General features: G+C 48.4%; 1 protein-coding gene across 3 annotated transcripts in view; it reads right to left on the bottom strand.

The window, feature by feature from the left end:
- The window catches only part of SOGA1 (suppressor of glucose, autophagy associated 1), a 66,057-nt gene that overhangs the window by 8,355 nt on the left and 33,892 nt on the right, over positions 1-23,810 (bottom strand). The window contains exons 4-14 of one of the 3 annotated variants that reach the window (XM_016148312.2): positions 21,390-21,452; positions 19,523-20,704; positions 17,406-17,546; positions 15,079-15,204; positions 13,851-14,081; positions 10,208-10,312; positions 9,075-9,242; positions 7,348-7,569; positions 6,204-6,275; positions 5,084-5,154; positions 2,485-3,823 (exon numbers count right to left, since the gene is read on the bottom strand). In XM_016148312.2, the coding sequence (XP_016003798.1) occupies positions 2,485-3,823; positions 5,084-5,154; positions 6,204-6,275; positions 7,348-7,569; positions 9,075-9,242; positions 10,208-10,312; positions 13,851-14,081; positions 15,079-15,204; positions 17,406-17,546; positions 19,523-20,704; positions 21,390-21,452 (3,720 nt within the window). Of the gene's footprint in view, positions 1-2,484; positions 3,824-5,083; positions 5,155-6,203; positions 6,276-7,317; positions 7,570-9,074; positions 9,243-10,207; positions 10,313-13,850; positions 14,082-15,078; positions 15,205-17,405; positions 17,547-19,522; positions 20,705-21,389; positions 21,453-23,810 lie in introns of all 3 variants that reach the window. The other 2 variants (XM_016148311.2, XM_036229437.1) reach the window with 2 other exon arrangements.

Below are 23,810 nucleotides of genomic sequence, written 5' to 3'. Positions count from 1 at the left end.
TTGATTTATCCAATTCATTTTTATGTGCATTTAGGTAGTTTCTATTTTATTTTTTTTTTTCACTATTACCAACACACAGGGACAATGGTTGAAAGTGCTGTTACAGAACTAGAAAACTTGATTCAAATCCAAGTTCTGCCATTCACCAGTTGTATAACCTTGGATGAGTTACTTAAATCTCTGAGCCTTGATTTCCTCCTCTCTAAGATGAGGAACACGATACCTTTCTTAAAGTTGTTCTGAGGGTTAAATCAGGTATGATATGTAAAGCATTCGGCATAGTGTCTATTAAGCACTTAATAAATGCTAGCAATTTTTATTAATAATGCAATATATTTCTTTATACTAATATGTTTCGCCACCTCTGTATTTCCATAGGCTACATTTCTAGGAGAACTACTGGTCAATGGGTAACATGTGAATTTTATATACTGAAAAATATTCGAATCAACATTCAAAATACGGCCAGCTTTGTACCTTTGTTACCTGATGTAGGTGTGGTTATATGGATGTGATGGTTAATTTTATGTGTCAGCTTGACTGGGCCTCAGGGTGCCCAGATATTTGGTCAAACACTATCCTGGGTGCTTCTGTGAGGATGCTTTTGGATGAGATTAATATTTAAATCTGTAGACTGAATAAAACACATTGTCTTCCTAATGTAGGTGGTCCTCATCCAATCAGCTGAAGGCCTGAGTAGAACAAAAAGTCTGACTCTACCTCAGTAAGAAACAATTCTTGCTGTTTGATGGCCTTCGAGCTGGGACATCAGCTTTTTTCCTGCCTTCAGACTCAAAGTGAAATATCAGCTCTTCCTGGGTCTCAAGCTTGCCAGCTTTCAGACTAGAACTGTATCAGCTTAGTGTACTGTACACCACCAGCTCTCCTGGTTCTCAGGCTTTTGGATTCGGATTGGAACTAACTTTTCAGGTCCCCTGATCTCTGGCCTGCTAACTCACCCTGCAGATCTTGGGACTTGTTAGCCTCCATAACCACATAAATCGATCCCTTATATTATTGGCATAAATCAATCACACACACATGCATACGCACATGCACAAACACACGGCCTACTGGTTCTGTTTCTCTGGAGAACCCTAGTATGTTCAGTTTGTGAGAAGTCTGTGAGCCATATTCTTAGGATATGCTCAGGATACATGTTAAATTCAAAAGTTTTTAAAAAGTTAAATAGAAATAAGTATTTAAAGGATTTTTAAAAATGAAACCAGCTGAGTGAAAGTATAGAGAAGTAAAGCACTCGGCACACAACACTGGGGTCTGTAGAAATTGGACAAACTTTTTTGGAAGACAAGTTGGCAACATTTATCAAATACCTTTAAAAATTTATATTTTTTTTTATCCTGTAATCCTATTTCTGCAACTCAAACCTAAGGAAATGATCTGAAATGTGGAAAAATGTTTTTGCACCAAGATGTTCACCACAGAATTATTTATAGTAGGGAAAATTAGAAACTCCCGAAACATACAAGACATACTACTGGGCCAATCACATCCCACTCCACTCCTCCGTGCTCCTGCCTGCCACCCTCAAGGAGTGCACTGCACGCCATACGATACTACCCTTGGCCACAGCTGACTGAACCAGGGGGTGCACTGGATTTGAACTGGATCAGTTTCTTTCTTCCAAAAATATGGAATTGGGACAGAAGGATCTGAGTCAGTCTCCCTGACGTGCTTGATATTATAAAACCAGAGCTGGGACAGCCCTCTTGAGCATATACAAATGCAACAGAGATAAAGAGAAGGAAGAGAGAGGAGAGGGAGACAGAGAGAAGCTGCTGAGGCCTTCGGGCCTATGGGTCCTGGCCCTCGGGGTCTATAAGCAACTCTGTCATTTTCCTTTCTGGGAAGCTAACTTACATGCATTCTTTTACTAATATGCAAATAATCTCTAATGAAATATGAAATTGATATCAGGAGTGGGGTGTGCAGTGAAAGAGTCTGAGAGAAAATGGGAGCACCTAGGCATGGAGTCTTGGGGTGGGGGCCAGTGGTGTACTGGTCAATATTTAATAACTCGTTTTCTGGAGCAAGGGGAGAGGCCCTGACTTGTGTCATTTGCCAGTTTTCATGAAGTAAATCCTCCCACTGTGGCAGATCTCAAAGCACCAAGGTGATGTTGCTCAACACAGAGATGTGCACAGTCGGCTCCCTCGAATCACAGGAGCTGGCTCCAGCACACCACTGGTGGTGGGGGTGGAGTCAGCACTCCCCTTCCCTGTGGGGGGTGCTGGCAATTTCTGGTATGTGGTGCCAAAGCAGCTAGTTAAGCCATGCTCACTGGTCTCTTGGTATTCAGACCACGTGTCCTTCCGGGTCTGGAGCCTTCCAACCCCCACCTCAAACTAGCATAAGAACTTTTTCAAACACGTGAACTACCTTCCCTGAGTTGGAAAAACAGAAGAGCTCGGACCTTATAAGCCAACCCACCTCCCAAGAAAAAGGGCAGTTCCACCCGCTTACCTCGTTGGGAAGGACCAGGGCTCCGTCTCCGTCCCGGAGGACACCATCCTTCCCCACCTGGGGCAGCACGGAGGGTCTGGCCTCCTCGCCGCTCCCTGACTTGGTTGTCTTCTTGTTCAGGATCCTGGCCATGCCCTCTGGCTGATGGTAGCTGGCGGGGGAGAGGGGCTCGGGCTTCTTGGTGCTCTCCTCCCCGGCCACCGAGGTGGGGCTTGGTGCCCGGCCACACACGTTGCGGAAGAACTCCTGCACGATGCCGTACTTGGGAGGCTCGGGCTTGGCCCGGGCCTCGGACATGCCCAGTTTCCAGACGGACTCCGTGCTCCCTGAGTGCTCCACCACACTGAAGAGGCTGGACAGCCCGTCGTTGATGTTCCTCAGTACGGGGCTGTCCCGTGTGGTGGTGGAGCGGGCCCAGGCGGAGCCGTTCTGCTTACCCTGGTGCAGGTTCCACAGGCTGCGGTCCTTGGCGCCGTCCAGCTTGGACACAGACCGCCTCTGGAGCTTTGGCGAGCCGTACTTGGGCGAGCAGCACGGACGCTCGATGCGCGAGTGCACCTTGTCCAGGGAGGAGGAGATCTGCTTGCTGCGCACAGACACGAGCGAGGAGCTGCGGGGTGACCAGCTCTTGCTGTGGAGGCTGCTGCGGGGCGGGTCGGTCTGCAGGCCCACGCTGACCGTCCGGATGGTCTGTGTGCCCACGCTGGCCAGGCCCACTGTCTGGCTGGACGTGCTCTTCACTTTCCTCTCCAGGGAGCCCGAGCGCATGGCCTGGCGCACACAGTTGGTGATCTCCTTCATGTCGTCGCTCATGTTGCCTGACATCTCCAAGTTGTGCAGGGCTGCTGGGAAGCCGGGCCCGGCTGCCGAGGGGCCACCCGCTGGGCCTCCGTCCAGACGCTGCCGTGAGAAGTTGCAGAGCCACCGGCCATAGGAGCTCTCCGCCAGCCCGTTGGCCTCCGCCGACTCTTTGGGCTTGGCGGTAGTGAAGAGGAAGCCAGGCTCTATGATGATCTTGCCTTCCCTATCATGGACCACGGGGACACCCAGGCGCCGGGCCACGGGGGGGCTGTAGTAGACGCGGATGCCCGTCTTGTCGGGAGCCGTGTAGCTCCGCTGCATCTGCCTCCCCGCCGGGTCCTGGCAGGCCAGGGCACCCAGGTGGTTGCAATCCTGTGGCTGTGCCTGGGCATCCTTCTCTGTGTCCACCGGTTGGGAGCCCACAAAGGCAAAGGCAGGGCTGTTGGGCAGCTTCTTGCCTCGGGTGGCTTCGCCAGCCAGGTAAGGGGAACAGTCAAGCAAACTTTCAAACTCGGACATGGAAGAAACAGATTTGGTCCTGGGAGAAGTGGAGGAGGAATAGTGGTGTTAGTGGAAGGTAACAGAGCAGGCACGCTGGTCTTCCTCCCTGGTCCTCAGGCTGCATGAAGGCTGTGACCACGCCTGCCCCGCTCACCTCTCGTGAAGTCTGCCAGCGCCCTGCCCCCATCCCCTCTACATTCACACCTATACACCCAACACCGCACGCTCTGAGCACCTGCCGTTCTCCAGCTGAGGGCTTTTTTTTCTGACTGTAGGAGCGTACTTGGCTTCCACACAGAGGAAGCTGGAAATATAACAGCATTCAGGCCCCTAGACACAGCCCTCAACAAATAATGGGTGGCATTTGGAGGCTGCTTATTCCTCGGGTGAGACAGCTCTGAGTTGCACGATCTGCTCTGGCTCCCAGCAAAACTGAGCTTAGGTTCCCTATGGAATGATAACATCCCCCCAACTTGCTACTTTCCCTTCCCTGTCTCACTTCCAGGTGTTTCCTCAGAAGCTTTGAGGCATTTCTCAAATCCTTGTCTTTGCTTTTGAAGGAACCCAAGCTAAGACTCCATTAAATCTCCTGGCACACGGCTGCCTGATGACTGAAAATGCCGGAGGTACATAAATGCATCTCGCATGTCAGACCATTCAGTCCTCCACTAATTCTAGGAGGCAGCTTCTATTATCCCCACCAGACGGAGATGTGATATGAGGCCAAGAGCTAGAAATGACAGAGCTAGAATTCAAACCCCGCACTTGACTCCACAGCCCGCCCTTCTACCCTGGGCCCGTCTGTTTTCCGGCTGCTTCCATGGCTCCTGCCGGGTTCTGCTGCCCTCACTCCTTTCATGGGTTTCCTGATAGTGGAGACATGGTCCCGAGAGCCCTAGGGGTCTCCCTGGCCACAGCATAGGGCTGGGCCCAGAGGGAGCTGCTCAATAATCCCAGAATAGGAGTCTAGCTTGACTCTCCTAAATCCAGACACAAGATGAAAGGATCCCAAGGGGAATTAAACAGTTTCCCAGCTAGGATATGGTGGGGGCAGGGGGGCAATTTTCCATTCCCAGAGTCAAACAAACAAAAAATCACAGGCAGGAATTCTCACTGCCCTAAACTTCCCAGCACTTCAGTGGCTTGGGTTCTACAGCAACCATATCCCAGAGTTCTCCCAGCTCTGCTGAGGGAACATGGGCACCGGGGAGAAGAGAGGCAAAGGCGTGGTTCAGGCATAGGGCGGATGGAGCAGGGGGTGGGGCGCAGGGCAGAGCAGGGGAGGGGATGCCGGCACCTTTTTAAGCCTGTTCCCCCCAGCTCAGCTTCAGAAACAGCCTCCTTGTCATGGATCTTCTCACTGCGTGTCTGTCAAGGAAGAGATGAGAAGGGTCACTTCTGGCCACCAGCCCCTTCAGGGATGGTGACAGGAGGTCACTGTGGGAGTTGACCCCACACCCCATGCCTGAGTCTCCTTGTAGAGCAGGAGTGACGTCAGCGATGATCTGGAATGACCACTGGTCAGTTTCTGGCTCCAGTGCATCTAACCCCCTCATCCCTCCACCCATGGGTATGTGATCCAGGCTTGGCCAATGGGAGAACCAAGAGAGAACCCCAAGGAAACTGAGTCTGTTTAGAACTTAATCTGAATGTGGTGGCAGCACCCGCTGGCCACTGTTCAGTTGGCAGTAACAGTAGTGACCTGCAGGTTCCTGCTCTGACCCTTCTCTCACCCTGGTTCCAGAGCAGGTCCCCTGGGACCTGCACTAGTTTTCTGAATCTGCATCAGCAGCCCTCTTCAGCTCCTAATAAAATCCTCTCCTGCCTCAGTTCCCAAGAACTGGTTTTATGGCTTGCAACAAAGTCTCCAAACACACCACTTCCTCAGGCTGTCATGAGGATTACATGGGATGATGCAAAGGGCCTGTCTGTTCACCGTTTGGTTACTCAGTGTGCTGCTTTATGGACAATGTGCCCGAGTCTTAGGAGCAAACTTTACCCATGTGACCTAAGAGACTGCCACAATCAGGGCTGGCTAAGGCAGAAAATGTGATTCTCATTTTACCAATGAAGCAGCTGGGGCCCAGAGGGGGAGAATGACTTGCCCAAGATCACATGACTATTTAGAGGCCCTGCTCTTCAGAAAGGCATATGTGAAACTAAGAGAAGGCAAGTGGCCTGGCCAAGAATACACAGACACCCAGCCTTTCTTCCAGGTCTGGAAAGATGGAGCTGGCAGAGGATCCTTCACAAGTCCCCAACTATAGGCTGGAACCATAAGGGTAGAGACCCCAGGTGCAAGGGCATGACCTGTGGGACAGGGTTAGCATCTTCTTTGTCATGAACCCCACAAGTGAGAGACTTTCTGGTATAGCCTGGAGCCAAGAGAACAAGGGCGGCCTTGCTACTCCACTCACCTCTTTCCAGCTATTGTCCTGCTTTTCCAGGTCTGAGTGCTTCAGGACCCAGGGGTCGGCAGCCTTCTGCAGCTGGGCAAGGGTAAAGAGGGCAGTCAGTGGTGGGCAAAGTTGGTGAGCAGGGCCCCACTCTGTGCAGGGCCACTCTCCAGGCTCCTCTCTGCAGCCTGGAGGACCCAGATCATGGGTTACGAGCCGCCTTCCCAGTGGCAGCAGCTCTGACCACCAACAAGGTGGATCTAAGAAATCATCATGAAAGCAACCATTTACAGGCACCCTCATAGATGACATGTCCAACATTATATATACTCTAACGTAGTTGTTACTGCTGTTAATTCATGCTCCATTTCCTGGAACAGCTAGATCAGCTCGACAGCAGCTGAATCACGTCTGAATGGTGTCTCCATATTAGGAATGCAAAACAGCAGTTAAACTGAATCAGACTGGCCTCTACACTCTGTCATGAACAGCTCTCCATGAAAGAGATAAAGTGTGAACAAAATATACATTATAATTCAATTAGTGATTAAAACAAAGAGTGAGTTGGAGTATGCTTTTGCAATATTTGGGTCTTATATAAAGATGAAGCCCTTATTTATGTAATTAAAATAAAAAGTAAAACAACGGAAAACGCCAAAATAAAGAGGGGCGCATAGCAGCTTCATCAACTGGGTGTGTGACGTGAACTGTAGTGGCTGTAATGGTCAATGATTGTTTTTCCTATCCCCCCTCTTTGGGTCTGAGGACTCCAATTTTCCCATGCGGGCCCTTTCTCGGTTCTTCCCTCTTGGTTCCTGGATGTTGGCAGGCTCCAGGGGTGGGCACATGACTCACACCAATCAGAGCCTTGTGAAAAAGGAAATTCTTTCTGTCGCGATCGCTCAGCTGTGAGGATATGAGCACAAAACTAACAGTGGCGATATTTGAGGACAGCCTGCTTAAGAATAAAATGCAGAGGAAAGCAAGTCTGAGAGAATGGCAGAGAAAAAGACCTAGTCCCTACTGCATTCTCTGAATACCTGGATCCAGCTAGACCTGAACTCCTACCCCAGGCCTTTTCCTACAGTGACTCCCCCTTGTGGCTTGAGCCAGCTTGGGCTGGGACAGGCCTCACCTGGCTCAGGCGGTTCTGCAGCTCCTTTACCTGCTGCTCCACCTGCTGCTTCTCACCCTGAAGCCGTTCCACGAGCTGCAGCTTCTCCTGGCTCCAGTTGCGCTCGCTGATCTGCAGCTGCCGTGTCAGCTCCATGACGGCGCTGTAGGACTCAGCCAGGAGGTGCTGCTGCTCCTCACGCTCCCTCTGTAGGGCTGCCTTCCAGTCGGGCCCTGCCCGCTCCCCAGTGCCCTTTCCAGCCTTCAGCTCCATCTGCAGAAAGAAAAGAAAACTGGGTGTGACACCAGGAGGCCCCTCCTCTCTGTCCTCCTGGCCTCCAGGACACCAGCAGGGGGCAGGGGAAGAGGGCTCCCCTCATAGAAGCCTTCGCTGATCTCCCCACTCTGAGGTAACCCCTCCTCCCAATCAAGGCTAAGGGCTTTTCAGGTGCTATCTCAGTCTCCTCATGCAAACTTGGCAAGACAACTGCCATTTACAATATTTTACATAGGAGGAAGAGGTTCAAAGAGGTAGGGTATTTATCCCAGGTCACACAGCCACAAAATGGCAGAGGTCCCTAGTTTATTGTTTCTCATGATACTGTACTAACTCTTACCAGCGGTATGGGTTTACGGTTAGTGGGGGACGTGCTCACAGCCAGGTAATGAATGTGTTCAGGAATCACTCCAGCATAATGGCTTTCTCAATCTCAGACTGCAGGAGGTAAACATGCAGCCTCTAGAATCAATGCACCGCACATCCCACAGGCTGTGGTCTGGGATCTTAACCCTCATGGAGCCATTCAGGTTCCCAGTGAGGAGCGACACTTGGAGTAGCTGGGTTTGGGGGGGCAGCAGGAGCAGTGGACACTGTGGAATGTGCAGATGGGGCAGGAGCTGCAGGGAGGGTTAGGAGAGAATGGTGGCACCGGGAAGAAGGTGAGATCATGGTCATGGGGAGCCAGGAGGGGAAGAGGTTTGAGGAGTGAGGGTCAGGTCTGCCACTTACTAGCTGGGTGACCTTGGGAAAGAAACTTAACTCCTCTATGCCTGTTTTGCTACTTGTCCAGCAGAAATGAGTGTACCCACCTCCAAGGGGCCCATGATGCTCAGGAAGGCAGCCTGCAGTAGTGGCAGGCTGGAGGAAGCTAGACCCTGCAGGATTGTGGCAGGGGATGAGGGTAGTCGGGCATTCTCCCTGCGTGGGAAGAAGCCCACACTTTCACTGAAAAGACCAGAATGGGGCAGCAACTTGCCTCCAGGTACACAAAAGAGACCAAACCCCCAGAGCTCCTGGTTAAGGCTCCTTTGGTCATGTTGGGTTGCAGGGAGGGAAGTTACTCGGTTTGAGTGGAGGGAACAGAACAGAGCCAGGTAGCAGGGGGTGAAGGGGATCTTCATGAGGAGGAAGAGAATGAGGACGGCAGGCAGCTGAAGTCTGGGCACGTGTGCGCAGGACATCACCAGGTACAGACAGGCCTTTAAGCATTCTGGCCTGAATTGTGAGCATATGGTGCAACAGAGGTGCCTCTGAAGCGTCCATGCCCTTTTATCAATTGCTCACCTTCCCTCCCTAGCTCCGAGACTCCTGGTCCCCACTGTTCCTGGTACCCTTGCTGTGTGACGCTAGGAAAGTCTCTCGCCTTCTCTGGGTCACAAGGTGAGGTGATGGGGGTTCCTATGCTTCTAAGAGAATAGTTTGGACATCCTGCTCCCAAATCCAACAGCTGAGGGCTTGGCTGAGAGAGGGGAGATGTCTCTGACAGGTGGGAGACTCACCTGGGCAGTATGGCTCTTGAGCTCTGCCCGCTCCGTCTCCCAGGTGGCCTTGGCCTTGGCGAACTGCTGCTGAAGCTCAGTCAGACCACGGCGCTCATCCCGAAGCAGCCAGCACAGCTCCTTCAGTGTCACCTTCATGTCAGCCAATGTCTTGATGTACTCGTTGGGCTGCAGATGGGGGCAAGGCCTGGGTCAAGAGTTGTTGGAGGGGCAGGGAGGGGAGCCCAGGCTGCTGGCACTCACCCAGTGTCCAGCCTAGGACTCTACCAGGCCTCGGGCAGGTCCCACAACCTCTCTGAGTCATCTCACCCATGAAGTCTCAGCCCTGAGTTTTCTGAGCTGAGTCATCTCAGCCCTGGCCACCTCCTAGGCCAAATTGGTCCTAGCTTCACAGAAAGAAAAATCCCTTTAGTTACAGCAGTAATTACTCACCCTAAATCTAGGCTGGACCCTGACTTCTTCAAGGCCCTGTTGCGTCTAGGCCCTGAGTCCTTCTCCTGGCTCAGGACCTGCCTCTGACCCACCGTGGGCCAGATAAGGAGTCCAAACCATGGAGCCTCCCTGACTGCCTGAATGGGTCCCCATCTTCTCTCCTTGGCCCATGATCTGTTTCCCATCTGTACCCAAGCTATTGTTCATGCCTGGCCTCGTTTCTCTCTCTCCCATGGCTTGATTTGAGGGTTGCTGACCCCAGACACCTCTTACTGACCCTCACCTGATGCCCTTACCCTGACTATGTAAACCCTAAGCTGCAGTCAATCCTGGACTACCTTGCCATACCTCTGCATACATAGTTCTCTTGGTCCAGAATGGCCTTTCCTCCTTTCTCTATCAGGCAAACTCCTATTCATCCTTCAAAACCCACTATGACAGCTTCTCTGTGATACTGTCTACTGCACTCCAAATAGAAGTAATTGCTCTCTTGCCTGTGACCCCACAGTCCATCATCTGGCCTTCTGTCACTGCCTTGGGATGACTTATGTGCTCCACAGCACTGAGCACCTGGGGCCAGTGACCAGGCAATAACTCTCTGCAGCTCCAGTACCCAGTGTAAGATGGGTCAGAGAAGGTGGCAGGAAGTGATCACTAAACAGATAAAGGAACAAATGGATAGGATAGGACAGAGAACAAACCGTGTTTTGGGTCCAGCTGTCCCCCGAGCAGGTCTTGTTATCAGAATGCTGAGCATTTAATTCCTCTTCCTCCATTAGCAGGTACAGCTCCTTCATGCTATTTACCTATTTTTTAAAAATCACACTCAACAGGGCATGGGAGGGCATTGTGCCTGGGGGTCTGACCCTCAGGGGTAGGGGATTCAGGCCAGGGGGACTACACAGCCAGACAGGAAGAAAGAATGGGGTTCATGGTACAGGATGGACCAAAGGCACCCAGCTTGGCACTGATTTCCCACATTTTAACTTTGACCCCTGGGCACCATCTGGGCTGAGGAGGAGCAGAGCTGGAGAGTCAGGCCCTTCTTTCCTCGCACCATCTCCTCTGCCCCAAGGACCATGAGACATCCCTGAGAGCTACTCAGAAATGACCATGCTGTTTGCCCAAGTCAAGGCAGGCACTGTGGCTGGAATAAAAGGGCCACAGGCTCCCCCATAATTATTCAAAAGGGAACTGAAGGTTTAGATAGACAGAAGGTAGATTTTCTGGGAGGCAGGTTTATTGCTGATGGAATCTGGGTAGAGGTCCCAGGCCAGCCAAGGAGACCCAGGTACGAGTTCAGGATGAGAATGAAGCAGAAGAAGCCATCTTTTGACTTGGGCATACATTCATCATTCATTCAACAAATATTTTATTGAACAACTACTGTGCGCCAGGCCCTGTGTTCAGAGCTAGGGATACATCAGTGAGCAAGACAGACAAAAAACCCTGACCCCCTTTAGCTTCCATTCCAAAAGAAAAAAAAAAAAAACAAGTATGTGGAATGTATGAAATGTCAATAAGTATATGGAATTTCATACAATAATAGGTGCTACGGAGAAAAAGAGAGCAGGAAAAGGAGCTAGGAGGTGCTGCACGTGGGCGGTCAAGGAAGGTCTGAGAGAGAAGGTGATATTTGGGCAAAGTTCTGAAGGAGGTAAGAGAATAAGCCATGGTCATAACAGCAGGTTGAGAATTCCAGGAAAAGGACAGCCAAATGTAAAAGTCCTGAGGTGGGAACATGTCTGTTTGAGGAAGAGAGGTATGAGGAACAAGGCTGGTTGACCAGGCCGTTATAGGGGCTTCAGCTTCTACTGTGGGTGAAATGGGAGCCAGGGGAGGACTGTGAGCTGAGGAGTGACACTGGCCTGACTTTCAGTTTCATAAGGTCCCTCTAGTGGCTGTGTTGAGACACATAATAGGGCAGCAACAGAGCCCCATATTGCACAACTCCAGGGGTACCATCCACACTGAGTACGCGCTGCCTGGTACCTCCTGTTTAAATACAAGATGCGTGGGGGGAAGGGTGCAAGGGCAGAGGTGGAGAGACCAGTTAGGCTACGGTGACAATCCAGGCAAGATGGTGGCTAAGATTGTGGGGGGCAGTGTGGCTGGGTCAGATTCTGTAGATTCTAGATAGATTCAGAATATGTAGGTAAGGGTATTTAAGCCATGAGCTCAAATGAGCTCCCCAAGGGAGTAAGGGCAGGTAAAGCCCTGAGCTCTGAGCCTTGGTGACTCTGATCTCAAGAAATCAGGTGAGAGAAAAATGGAGGGTTTGGCCAAGGGGACTGAGAAAGAACAACCAGTAAAGTAGAAGAAAAGCCAAAAAAATGTCTAAGGAACCAAATGAATAAGGTTTTTCAGGTTCAGGTAGGAACTGAGGCTGGGAAGTATGTGGAGGGAGCAGGACCTGTGTGAATAAACACCCCGATTCTGTTCCTGGTCACGTGTATCTAAACATACAGCTGTCTGACTATCTATATACACAGGTGCATGATTCTTCTCTGCAATCCTTGGGGCCAGGTGTGCCTGGAATTCAGAATTAATCAGGATTAAGAAAGATAATATGGTACCCACACTATGTATCATGTAACAGCCTCGACGAAGTCTGGCTTAACATCCTGTGCTCAAGGACACCAATATTTCCCCTGAAAACATATGAATATTAACATGAAATGGATAAATAAAGGTTTTGCTACCAAATGAATGTTGGGCCAATTTTTTGCAACTGAGTTAGACACAGAGAAACATAATTCTCAGAGCTCCTCTTTCAGAATTGAGGACAAAGAATCAAAGAGCTTTATCTGTAGTAGAATGAGGATAACTGTCTCCAGATCAGAGGGTATTTGTAAAAGTGAAATGCAATAATCCACTTAAAGCATTTAATACGGTGTCCAGAACATTATGAATACCCAACATCTGAGGGTTGTCATCCACACACATAGTTTTAATTTTGTATGTGTGGATACGTACATTCTTCAAAACTATGAAAGTATATCAAGTTTATTATTTGTATAGTTATATGTATTTAATATGTATTTATATGTATTATATACACATATGCTTTTATCATATTATATACATATGTATATTTTACATGTATGTGGTTATGTTTATATCTTATGTCTCTTTCAGTAAATATATATATTTCTATTAATTATAGGCATCTATATTTCCTTTTCTATGCTTACACATTGTTGTTTTTGTAAAGTACATTACTTTTTTTTTTTACTTCTGTTACTTTAATACATGAAAATGGCTGGAAAGATTTTCACTAAATTTGGCAAGTTTGCCTGAGAAAAACTAACTTAAAATATAGGCTATGTGGCCTGTAGGCAATTCACTTTGGAGGGTATGAAGGAGTATCTTCCCTAGCAGCCAAAACTGGACTTTAGCTACAGACAACAGTATCGTGGTTTCCCCAAAAATGTAAAAAAAACAGTAGAACTAACATGATCCAGCAATCCCACTTCTGGGTGTATATACAGAAGAAATGAAATCTGGGTCTCAAAGAGATGTCTGTACTCTATCATGTTCACTGCAGCATTATCCACAGTAGTCAAGATATGGAAACAATCTAAGTGTCTGTTGATGAATGAATGGATAAAGAAGATATGGTATATACACACAATGGAATATTATTGACTCCATTCTGCCATTTTTAACAGCATGGATGGACCCGAAGGATATCGTGCTGAGTGAAATAAGCCAGACAAAGACAAAAACTACAAGATCACATGCAAATGTGGAATCTTAAAAAAGTTGAACTTCTGGGGCACTGGAAATGTGTTTGTTCTATTGTGATCTAGATGGGGGCTATACAGATGTGCACTATAAACTTCATCAGGTGTATGTACACTTAAGATGTGTGCTTTATGAAAGTTATACCTTAAAAGAGTAAAAAACGTTAATATATAGTTAATATATATTTGAATATAAAGCAGTAACGAAACTAGATCATTAAGTTCACCTAGATATTGTTGCCTGCTGAAGACGCTCACGTTTGTGAAAAGGGAAACGTGCAAGTATTAAAGAAATGTTAAAGACCTACCAGCCCCCAGAGAGACTTTCCCCTGGTGAGGCCAGGACCGAGTCTGTCTTCTTTACCATGGTATCCCCAGCAGGAGCCATAGCGCCCAAAAAAGACCTGGTTCTCACAAACAGATGCTGAATGAGTGAATGAATGCAGAGATGGAGAGGTGCAGGCTGATGGCTTATATGTGAGCCTCAGGGCTGTGCTGATGCCAACGGGGTGTCCCCCTGGTCCCCGCTCCTCCAACTCCCCATCCCCTCACTCCCCCCACCTCTCCGATCCCTACCCTAGTCCCAGGAGAACCATACCTCAAGGAAGTCATCGCCCTCACTGGGCAAAACCTTGCCCTGCCGCCAACGCTTGAGGAACCACCTCAGCTTCATGAACAGCAGCAGGAAGTTGTGCTTGAACTGCTGGGATTCCTGCACCATCATGTTCTTCTCCTGGCTCCAGAATTTCTGCTCCAGCCTCCGCTGGAGGCTCAGACTCTGCAGCTCAAACTCTCGCCTCAAGAGCGCCCTCTGCTGGTCTTCCTTCAGCTACGAAGTGGACAGGAGCGTGAGCAATCCCAGTTGTGTTCCTGTGCACCACCCTACCTCACCCCATTCCAGGCTTCTGACAAGGGCAGAGAAGAAAATCTGGATGGTGCTTGTTGGTGATCCCTGCCAGGGATTCCACCACTAGCAGGTCGTTCTGTTGAGATAAACACTGCTCTCTGCTACTCCAGGGAACAGAAACTCATAGAAGCAGCAGCATAGTCACTGAATCAGTGGACAGCTGGGATTTGAACCCAGCTCTGTGTGATGATTAAAAACCATGACATAATATATTAAGCATGCCAATGATTCACATGAACTTCTCACATTTAATGAGGAACCTGGGAGGGCGAGCAGTGAAGGCAGGGAGGGGTGACCCACATGGAGAGCAAAGGGCATGCTGGGAGTGAGGCAGGCGGAGCACATGTAATACTCTAGGAAACAATGCTGTGTCATGGTCAAGAAGGAGCCAGACCTGAATTAGAATCCCAGCCCCACCTCAACTGGATGTGCAACCCTGGGCAAAGCACTTCAGCTCATCTGTAAAATGGGGACACCTCATAGGGAAAGGTATGAGGATTAAAGGACATAATGTGTGGAAAGTGTAGTACATAGGCCTGACATACAGCAAGGGCTTAATAAATACTTCCTATTAGCAAGATTACCATCTTGATTACCAGACAGACCTATGGCCTTTTGGCTACACGTTTTTCAGCTCTGGTGGGGGCAGTATTTCACAGATGGGAAATTGAGGCCCAAAGAGGAAATGAGATTGGCCGGAAGTCACACAGTCAGTCAACGACAAGCTCAGGATTCCCCCTGCCTGCCTAGAACAGTAATGCATAATCTCATGAGCAGTAACACCCCACAACCACAGGCGCAGCACAGGGCAGGAAGACTCCGGTTTCTCCTGCTGCTCTTGCCTTCTGAAGATCCCTGGACCTTTGTTCAAGGAAGAGAGGTTGGAGTAGGTGTAGGGAGGGCACTGGGCACCACGCACCTGGACCATTTTCTGGTTAAAGGTGTCAGCCTCTTCCTTCCGGAGCTGCCGCTCCTGGGACAGCTGCTCTTGCAAGCCCCGGAGGCTGTCATGGGCCTCAGCCAGCACCAGCTGCAGCTCCTTGATCTGGGGTAGGGATGAGGGACACAGATAAAGAGGATAGAAGCTATGGTCAAAGGACGAGAGTGGCAGAGAAGCAAAAGTCAGACTCAAGGTGTCCTTCAAATACGTATCAGGCACAATGGCTGTCCCTACCTCAGCGAGTTGTGACAATGATTAAATAAAACAGTGCACATCAAACCTAGCTACTATAATTTTAATTTGATAACTTCTCTCTTTGAAATTTATCTGAAGAAAATAATAAACTATGGAAATTAAATTTGATTCTCAGAGATGTTCATTGCCTCATTGTTTATAATTGCAAAAATTTAGAAACAACTTAGATGGAGATCTAAGAAACAACCATGATGGAGATCTATATATGTTTAATAGGTCTACATATATGTAAAAATCCATGCAACCACACACTTAAGGACAGTGTCCTTTATTGTATGTGTATTATGTTACACTTCAATAAAAAGTTTAAAATATGTACATATCTCAATGGAAAAATGTGAAGGTCATAGATACACACATACTAAATGTGAATTATATGATAATCTTGTGATCTTGACTTTCTTCTTCATATCTTTATGCAATGCTGCTTAAGGATTTTGTTGAAGTTATTTGTTGTTTAATGACTATGTAATAAAATCTTAAGAAAAAGACAACAAAACTATATTTTTCAAGGGAAATTGTGTTAAAAGCTAAATAGGCAAAACTAATCTACTGTGTTAGAAGTTAGGATAGTGCTGGTTTATTCATCTGCTTGCTAATTATACAGGAGTATACCATTTGTGAAAATTATTTGAGCTGTACACTTACTTACAAGTGCTTTTCTGTATGTATGTTATACTTCAATTTAAAAAGTTTTAAGGTATTTCTAGGAACAGATGGAAATTTTGATGCTGTCATGTTAACCAGAAAGATAAAAAAGGAATTGTCAACTCTAACTCTTAACATAAAACTTTCCCAGGCATGGCAAGATGTCCCTCTATGAAGGAAAAAACAAAACAAAACCATTTATTATCTGGCCAATAAGGTGGAAATTTGGCAGTGGAAGGTACTCTGACTTGAGATGTATCTTATATGCCTGTTTTGCAGGGCTAGATCTGCCATCTCTGGTGTTCCCCTTCAACTCAGTACCTGATATGGTGCCTAGAAAACTGTAACTGCTCAATAAAGAGTGGTTGAATGAAACAATAGTTGAATGCATACAGGAAATTATTTTCTCTGCAGGTGAGCTGGCCTATTTCCTTTTCTCAGAAAATTAGAACTATGTATCTCATGGTTTTCCTCGTTTTTGCCATTGCTGCTAGGAAACTCAAACCACTTAAGAGAGTATGATCTACTCCCCCTGCACAGTAGCAGACCAGCCTTCCTGGGACCACAAAGTTGCTTTCCTAGGGATGCTCAAAAGAAAAGGGTGCTCATGTTGGGGCACGCACAGGGTTCTTCATGATTCAGAAATCTCGGGGAGGCTCCAACCAGTCCATAGGAGCCTTTTCCTGCTTCGGGTTCATTATGCAGTGCTAGGGGGAGGCTCAGTAGGCTTGGGAGGGGCTCAGAACCACCCAGAATTCCTTGAGGACCAGAGAATCCTAACAATTCCATAGCCACCACTGACTCTAATCCTTCCAATTTACAGATGGAGAAGCTGCAGTTAGAGTGAGAATGTGCCCAAGGCCACACAGCCACACTGGTGGGTCCTCTGAGGCCCAGTGATGTGTCATCATTCTCCTCATCCTCACCCAACATGGACCAGGCACAAACTGAGGCTTTTTGTGTATTTAATCCTTTCAACAACCCTATGAGAGATCACTTCTATGTTAAAGGTGAAAAACTGAGAGTCAGAAAGGTAAAGTGACTTATAGCCAGTATATAGTGAACCCATGATTTAAACCTAGTCATCCTGTTGCCTTCCTGCTATATAAGCTAATCGCTCCATTAAGTGATATAAATTATTGAATTCCCAGTGAAATTTAATACAGGAAAAAAATCAATTTTTTTTCAAAATAGGTTATAAGCATCCTTTTATCGAGCCAGGAAAATGGCCCAGATTTCCTTGTTTTCCTTTTTGTCCTGGCTTCCAGGAAGCTGGAAGCCAAATGCAATACTCAAAACCCATATCATCACCAGCTAAGATTCCCCATGGATCACTCTGCTTTTGGGAAGTCCCAGCCACTGTCCTCCTACCCACCCCCCTGCTTACTTAGGCCTAGGCCCACCTCAGAGGCGTAGGAATCATTGTCTTCAGCTCGGTAAGGCCTGAAGTTCCGGCTGGGGTCAGGCTTGGAATCCAAGTCACCAGTACGGAAGGCCTCTCGTATCCTGGGCTCCCATTCCGGCAGGTCCCTGAAGTCAGGTGGCTGTACCCAGAGGCACAGGCAGAAAAGACCAAAGGTAACCATGGGGAGGGGCCTGGGGGGTGCCAGAAACAGCCCCACCCCAAGCCTCTGAGTTCTGTAAAGGCTCTGATCACCTATCTGAGGGCTGGGACCCAGGTGGACTCACCTCCGTAGCCCCAGCCCTGGTGAGGGCACTGCAACCATTCAATGAATGTTTATTGAAAGGATGAATAACTAGGTAAGTGGTAAGTGAAAACACTGATTCTGTGAATGTCTGTCTTGTGCACAAACCTCTGAGCCAGCCTCTACTGTCCTGCCACGTGTGCAGCCCCAGCTCATAGATACCTCAACGGGAACCAAGACGGTGACCTAACATGGGACAGTCTGCTTGCTTGAAAAAGCAAGATCAAGCCAGATCGACAGGGCATTGCTTAAAGAAATAGTGGCACAACCACATTGTGTAGTTGTGAAAAAGAAAGAACTAAATCTCTGCATAGACATGGAAAGCCCTCTGCCGTTGCCCTCGGCGTGAAGACTGAATCTTCCTGATGTGCTCTGCAGTCCACCTTCACTCCTTCTAGTTCCTGGACATGCTACGTTCCTTCCGGCCATGATGGCCTTTGTACAGGCTGTCCCTTCTGCTTAGGACATTCTTCCCCTAGTAATCCATCCTTCTGATCTGAGTTCAGATCAGAGGCCTCCCCTGATCCAGGGTCTAGGTCAAGTTCCTTGTTCACAGAACCAAGGAGAGTTCCTTGAGAGCCCTCATCTCAGTTTGTAATTTCACATTCACTGGTACATTTTGATTAACATCTCTCTTCCCCACTTTATGATATGGGCTGGGGGCAGGACTCATGTCTGTTTTTTCTTACCGTGGCACCTCCAGCACTGAGCACGAAAAGTATATGAACAATAAATCCAGCATCATAAGTAAATGAACCATTACATGAGAAAAATAAGTCGTTTGGTAACAGTAGGTATAACGTAAGAAAATTTGGGTGAAGAAATAAATATATGAGAATATATTAAAGAAAGATTTAAAAGGACCTGCTGTGATGATGAAATAGTCTAGATCTGCACCATTTGACACATACAGCTACTGAGCACTTGAAATGTGACTACTGTAACTGAGGAACTGAATTTTCAATTGTATGTGATTTTTATTAATTTAAATTTAAGTAGCCACGTGTGGCTAGTGGCCACTACAACGGCCAGCACTGCTCTGGTCTATTAAAAGTTGTACCTGTAGGGAGTGAGAAGCAGTGAGGAGGAGGCTTTTAGGTCAGACAGTCCTGAAACACTTTGAAGGTTTATGGATTACTTTGGCAATAATGCTTTTGGGGGGGGATAGATACATTTGCTATTTTAATTCTTTTCTAAGTAGTATTTTATAGACATCAAGGCTGGAAGTTTAGAAAGCCAAGTTTCTTGTCTTTGCATAGAACCTAAATGAAAGTCCCTTTTTAAAAAACAAAACAAAACTTGTTTTAACATACAAAACTGTGAAAGAAACAAAAAAAAAAAAAAAAAAAAGAAGGAAAGGCAATATGGCAAAGAGATAGAGCCTCAAAATCAGCCCCTGTATCTATCAACAGTAAATGAGTAAGTGAATTGTGGCATATTCATTCGATGAGATCGTATCTGGGAATGAGAATGAACAAACTTGTCACATGTGACAACAAACATAATGGTGAGTGAAGGAAGCCAGGCACAGGGCGTACTGTATTTATACAAAGTTTACAGACAGACCAAACTGATTCAAGGGGTTACCCTTGGGAGCGGGCATTGTGGCTCGAGGGGGGCGTGAGGAGGGGCTTCTGGGGTACTAGTCGCGCTCCAGTTTTTGTTCTGGGAGATGATTACAGGAATGTGTTTGCCTCGGGGAAAGTCTAAGCTCTCCTCCACCTGTGCTTTGTGTAATGTCTGTATGCTATGGTTCAGTAAAGTTTCTATCAAAGAAAAAAAAAGTAACAAGGTCTGTGACAGGGAACTCTTACCTGGAAGTCTGAGCCAAGGTCTTTGGCCAGAAGAATCTCCTTAGAGGGCCCCTGGGAGCCCAAGGGGGGCAGTGATGAGAAGGGCTCTGGGGGCTCCTTGGCAGAGCTTCCGAGGACCGCGTCTGCCTTGCGCGTGAAGGCATTGAGCTCCTGCTGGAGCATGCTCAGCCGTACCAGGATAGCATGGATGAGCTTGGTGTCCGTGGGGCCCTCGCTGTTGTCGGGGGCCTCATGCAGCCGAAAGTCCGCACACTCGTTGTCCAGATATAAGCGGAGGCCAGCTGAGAAGCCATTGGCATCGGCCACTAGGACGTCGATGGCCTTGCTGACCAGGGCAGCCTGCTCCCTCAGCCCAGGGAGCACCTCGGCCTCCCTGGCTCTGCAGAGCCGGGTGGCATGGGGACCATGGGTCTCGCCGAGGGCAGCAGGCACGCACTGGGCAGAGTCCCCTGCCTCGGCATCTGTCTCCAGCATTGGCCGCGTGCTCTGGCAGGAGGCAAGATCACAACGCTGGAGGTTGGATAGAAGCACGCGGTTCTCGTACTGGAGCTTCTTGACCTTGCCACTGAGCTCCCCGATCTGCAGTTTGGCAGCCGCCAGCTCCTCCTGCGAGGGCTCACTGAGCACGGAGCAGCTGTCCTCCGACAGCGTCACGTCCAGCTCATGCTCTGAGCGGTACTTGGCCAGCTCGCTCAGCAGCAGTTTGTTCTGGTCCTCCAGTTCCGCTGAGGAGCGTCGCAGGAGCTCTGCCTCCTCCTCCACGAACTGCAGGTGTCGCCGCAGCTCCGCCAAGCTCTCCCCGCACTCACTGCCACCCAGCGCGGAGAAAGCCAGGCGTGCCTCTGGGCCCCCGCCCCCGCCCCCGTGATCCTTCATGTCGTCCATCTCAGCCCGCAGGCCCCGGTTCTCCACCTCCAGCTCCACGATGCGGCGGCTCAGCAGGTTGGCCTCCTCCTCCACCAGCTTCAGATGCACCTTCAGCTCGGTCTCCCGCGAGTGCGGTGCATCCGCCAGCTCCTCCGCCGACAGGGCGCTGTCCAGATCGCCGTAGAGCGAGCGGTACTTGAGCAGCTCCTCCTTCATGCTGTCGTTCTCCTTGGCGAGCTTAGTAAGCTTCTTGCACATGAGGGCCGACTCCTCCTTTGCAAAGTGCAGCTGGCACTTCAGGTCTGCACTGTCCTCCTGGGGCCAGATGGGCACAGCAACAGACAAGACCAGGGAAGGTTAGTGTTGGGAGGCTCAATACCAGCTACAGCACTTGGGTGAGCACTACCTATGTCCTGGGGACACAGGAATAAAGCAGACACAGCCCTGACCCTCAAGGAGCTGGCAATCCAAAGGAGAAGCAGAGGCGGAGACATTAATATAGCAGCAAGGATGGAGCACCACACATACCTTGCGGAGTCCAGGAGGGCTTCCTGGAGTAGGCAATGTTCTGCCAAGGTGACTATTGCTTCTACTACCACCACTATCATTACTACTATAGTTTCCTCACCTGTAAAATGGGGCAGTAATGCTTCTTCCCTCACAGAGTCATGCAGAGGATCAAGTGAAACAATGTATGAAAATTATCTGGCACCCTGACAATCCAGAACCACTAGAAACTAATTGTATTCTATGCCTGGCCTGTGCTACATATAGCATTTTATCTTTCTAGTGTGTGACAACCATGGGCTCAGGGTATAGTTTTAGGAAGTGAAGTGGGCAACAAAGTTAAGAAAATGAACAAGGGGAGGATTGGGTAGAAGCTGGGGAGGGGTGGACACTTAAGGGACCTCCCGGGCCACATGGAGTTAGGCCTCAAGCCTTAAGACTAAAACCTGGAAGTGGGGCTACAATGGGGTTTGTGGGGGCTGCAAGGAAGTACCTGCACCGAAGCCTTCTTGTCCGTCTTCCCCAGGGAGCGAGTTCCTCTTTTCTTCAAGGAATGCTGGAGGGAGATTAAAAAACATCAGAACTGAAAGCTCATGAGGGTGATGTGCCTCCAAAAAGCAGTCACAGAGCCTAAGGATCCACTGAGGACCCCCTCTCCCCAGCCCAACCCAGCCACGTCCAGACCTTAACCAGCACCAACTGTTGAGCCAGAAGGGCCCTCAAGACCACCCAGTGAGTGGGCTGCCAATGGGGGACAGGCCAGAAACACTTGAGATGATTCTGAACACACCTGTTCAGGGTGCCTCCCCTCTCTCCCAGCCCCACACTGTGATCCAGCTGACCTAGGCCAAGCCCCAGAAATCTAAGTTTCCATTCTTATCTTTCATTCATTCACCAAAGACTTCCTGAGCACCTATGATGTGCCAGACACAGTTAGGTGCAGAGAACACAGTAAGAACCAAGACAGAAAAGGTACGTGGGGAAAATGCTATGGAGCTCCGCTAAGGCCTTGAAAGTGAGTCCCCCTCCTAGTGATGCCCATTGGCTAAGGGCAGCCTATATCCAAAGACTGGTCCATGCTCCCCTGCCTCAACTTGTGACAACTCTAAAGGCTCATCCCAGCTCCAGAGCTCTCCATGGGATCAGCTGAGCCACTGGTGTGACAGCTCCACACCCCAACTTCTCCTCCCTCTCTCCCTGATGGCATTATTCCCAAGGAGTCTCTTCCAATAGCCTCTTCATGCAAATCTCCGTCTCAGAGGAAATCTTGTCATCATGGAACTGGCATTTAGTGGGGACTTTAATTCAGAATGAATAACTACTGGTGCAACAAATCATAATTACACAGGAGGGTTGGAAGTGATGAGTGACCACAATTTAAATTGTAAAAGTTTGCCTGCAAAGCAAAGCAAAATAAGACTGTAACAACCATGGTTAAAAAATCCGGAAGTGATAGGAGAAGAAAGCTGATACAATTGATCAGATAAGCAAATGCTACATGGAAAAAAATAAATCCCTTAAGAAAAGTAAAGCTATAAATGACAAACTGGGAAAAATACTTGCAATTTGTAACACTGACAAAGGGTTAATATCTTAAATATGGAAAGAGCTTCACAACAACACAGAATAAAAAAGCCAGCAAACCTATAGAAAAATGAGGTAGAGATATGAAAAACAGGAAAAGAAAGGTAAATGGCTCCTTACCAGAGAAGATGCTCAACCCTGTTCATGTTAGAGAAATGCAAATTAAAGCTACACTGAGATACCATTTCTCACCTATCGGATTGGCAAAACTCCAAACATCTCACAACATATTCTACTGAAGCTATGGAGAAACAGGGACACTCGTATATCTCTGGCAAGAATACAAAATGGCACAAACCCTACAGAGGGGAATTTGAGGAAAGGTTACAATAACCATTACTGAAGTTTCTCGATGTTTAAAAAAGTCATTCAATTAGATGCATGATTCCACTGAACACTTCTTCCCATGAGAGGGGTGATTCATGTTAGTAGTGTATAAAACCACACTTTGGTTGCTTCCTACTTTTCAAGTTGGGCAGGTATTCTTTTTTAGAACGCTCCAGCGTGGTTTGAATACATGCCCTCCTCACCTCCCACCTCTCATATCCCACATCCCTGAAGGAGAGAACGACTGATCTAATGCAAGCCTCCTCCCACCCCCCACGCCCCTTGCCTCTTTACTGAGGGTGAGAAAGAGGTCTCACAGAAAATCCATAGCTGACCTGGGTCCCGTTCTTGACACAGGTCTAGATCTAGTTCCCAGGACTTGGATAGAGAAAATGTGCCTTTTTTGACGAGGGCCACAGTGGAGGTAGCACAGTGGTTCTCAGTCTGGGTACACATCAGAATTATTTTTAAAAATAAAAATACTAACGCCCAAATTCCCATCTCTGCAGATTCTGATAATGCCTATCAGTATTTTTAAATAGCTTCCCAGGTGATTCTACTGTGCAGCTCAGGTAGGAACCACAAAGACAGGAAGATGAACTCCAAGTGTGCTCTTAAGTATAATGTAAAGCACGATCAAATCCTAAAGAGACTTTATGAACTACAAATAAGGCAGGAGGCAGAAGCCGATATTTCAGTTGCTGGGTGCCAAGGGCAGGGAGCCAGTATTTGAGAAAGGCTGACCTGGGATTTTTCAAAATAGAGGAGGAAAGAATAGAATATAGGGTGTGGGCTGCAAAACAAGTCCCCCCACAAAGATCCCTTCTCACAAATGGAGTCCAGGAAGGGGGTGAACAGAGGGAGACCCCCACATGGAGTAGTTGAGGTGAGGGCTCTGGGTTGCAGATCTGAGCTTGCTTATCAAGAAGCTGAGTGGCACGGGCTGTCACCTCAGCTAGAAGCTGAACTCTGGGAACCCCACAACACTGAGTTGATGATCCTG

Source organism: Rousettus aegyptiacus, unplaced genomic scaffold (genome assembly GCF_014176215.1).
Source record: "Rousettus aegyptiacus isolate mRouAeg1 unplaced genomic scaffold, mRouAeg1.p scaffold_m13_p_12, whole genome shotgun sequence".
NCBI classification, from domain to species: Eukaryota; Metazoa; Chordata; class Mammalia; order Chiroptera; family Pteropodidae; genus Rousettus; species Rousettus aegyptiacus.
Note: the sequence above shows the minus strand (reverse complement) of the source record. Positions and strands in the feature narration are given on the sequence as shown.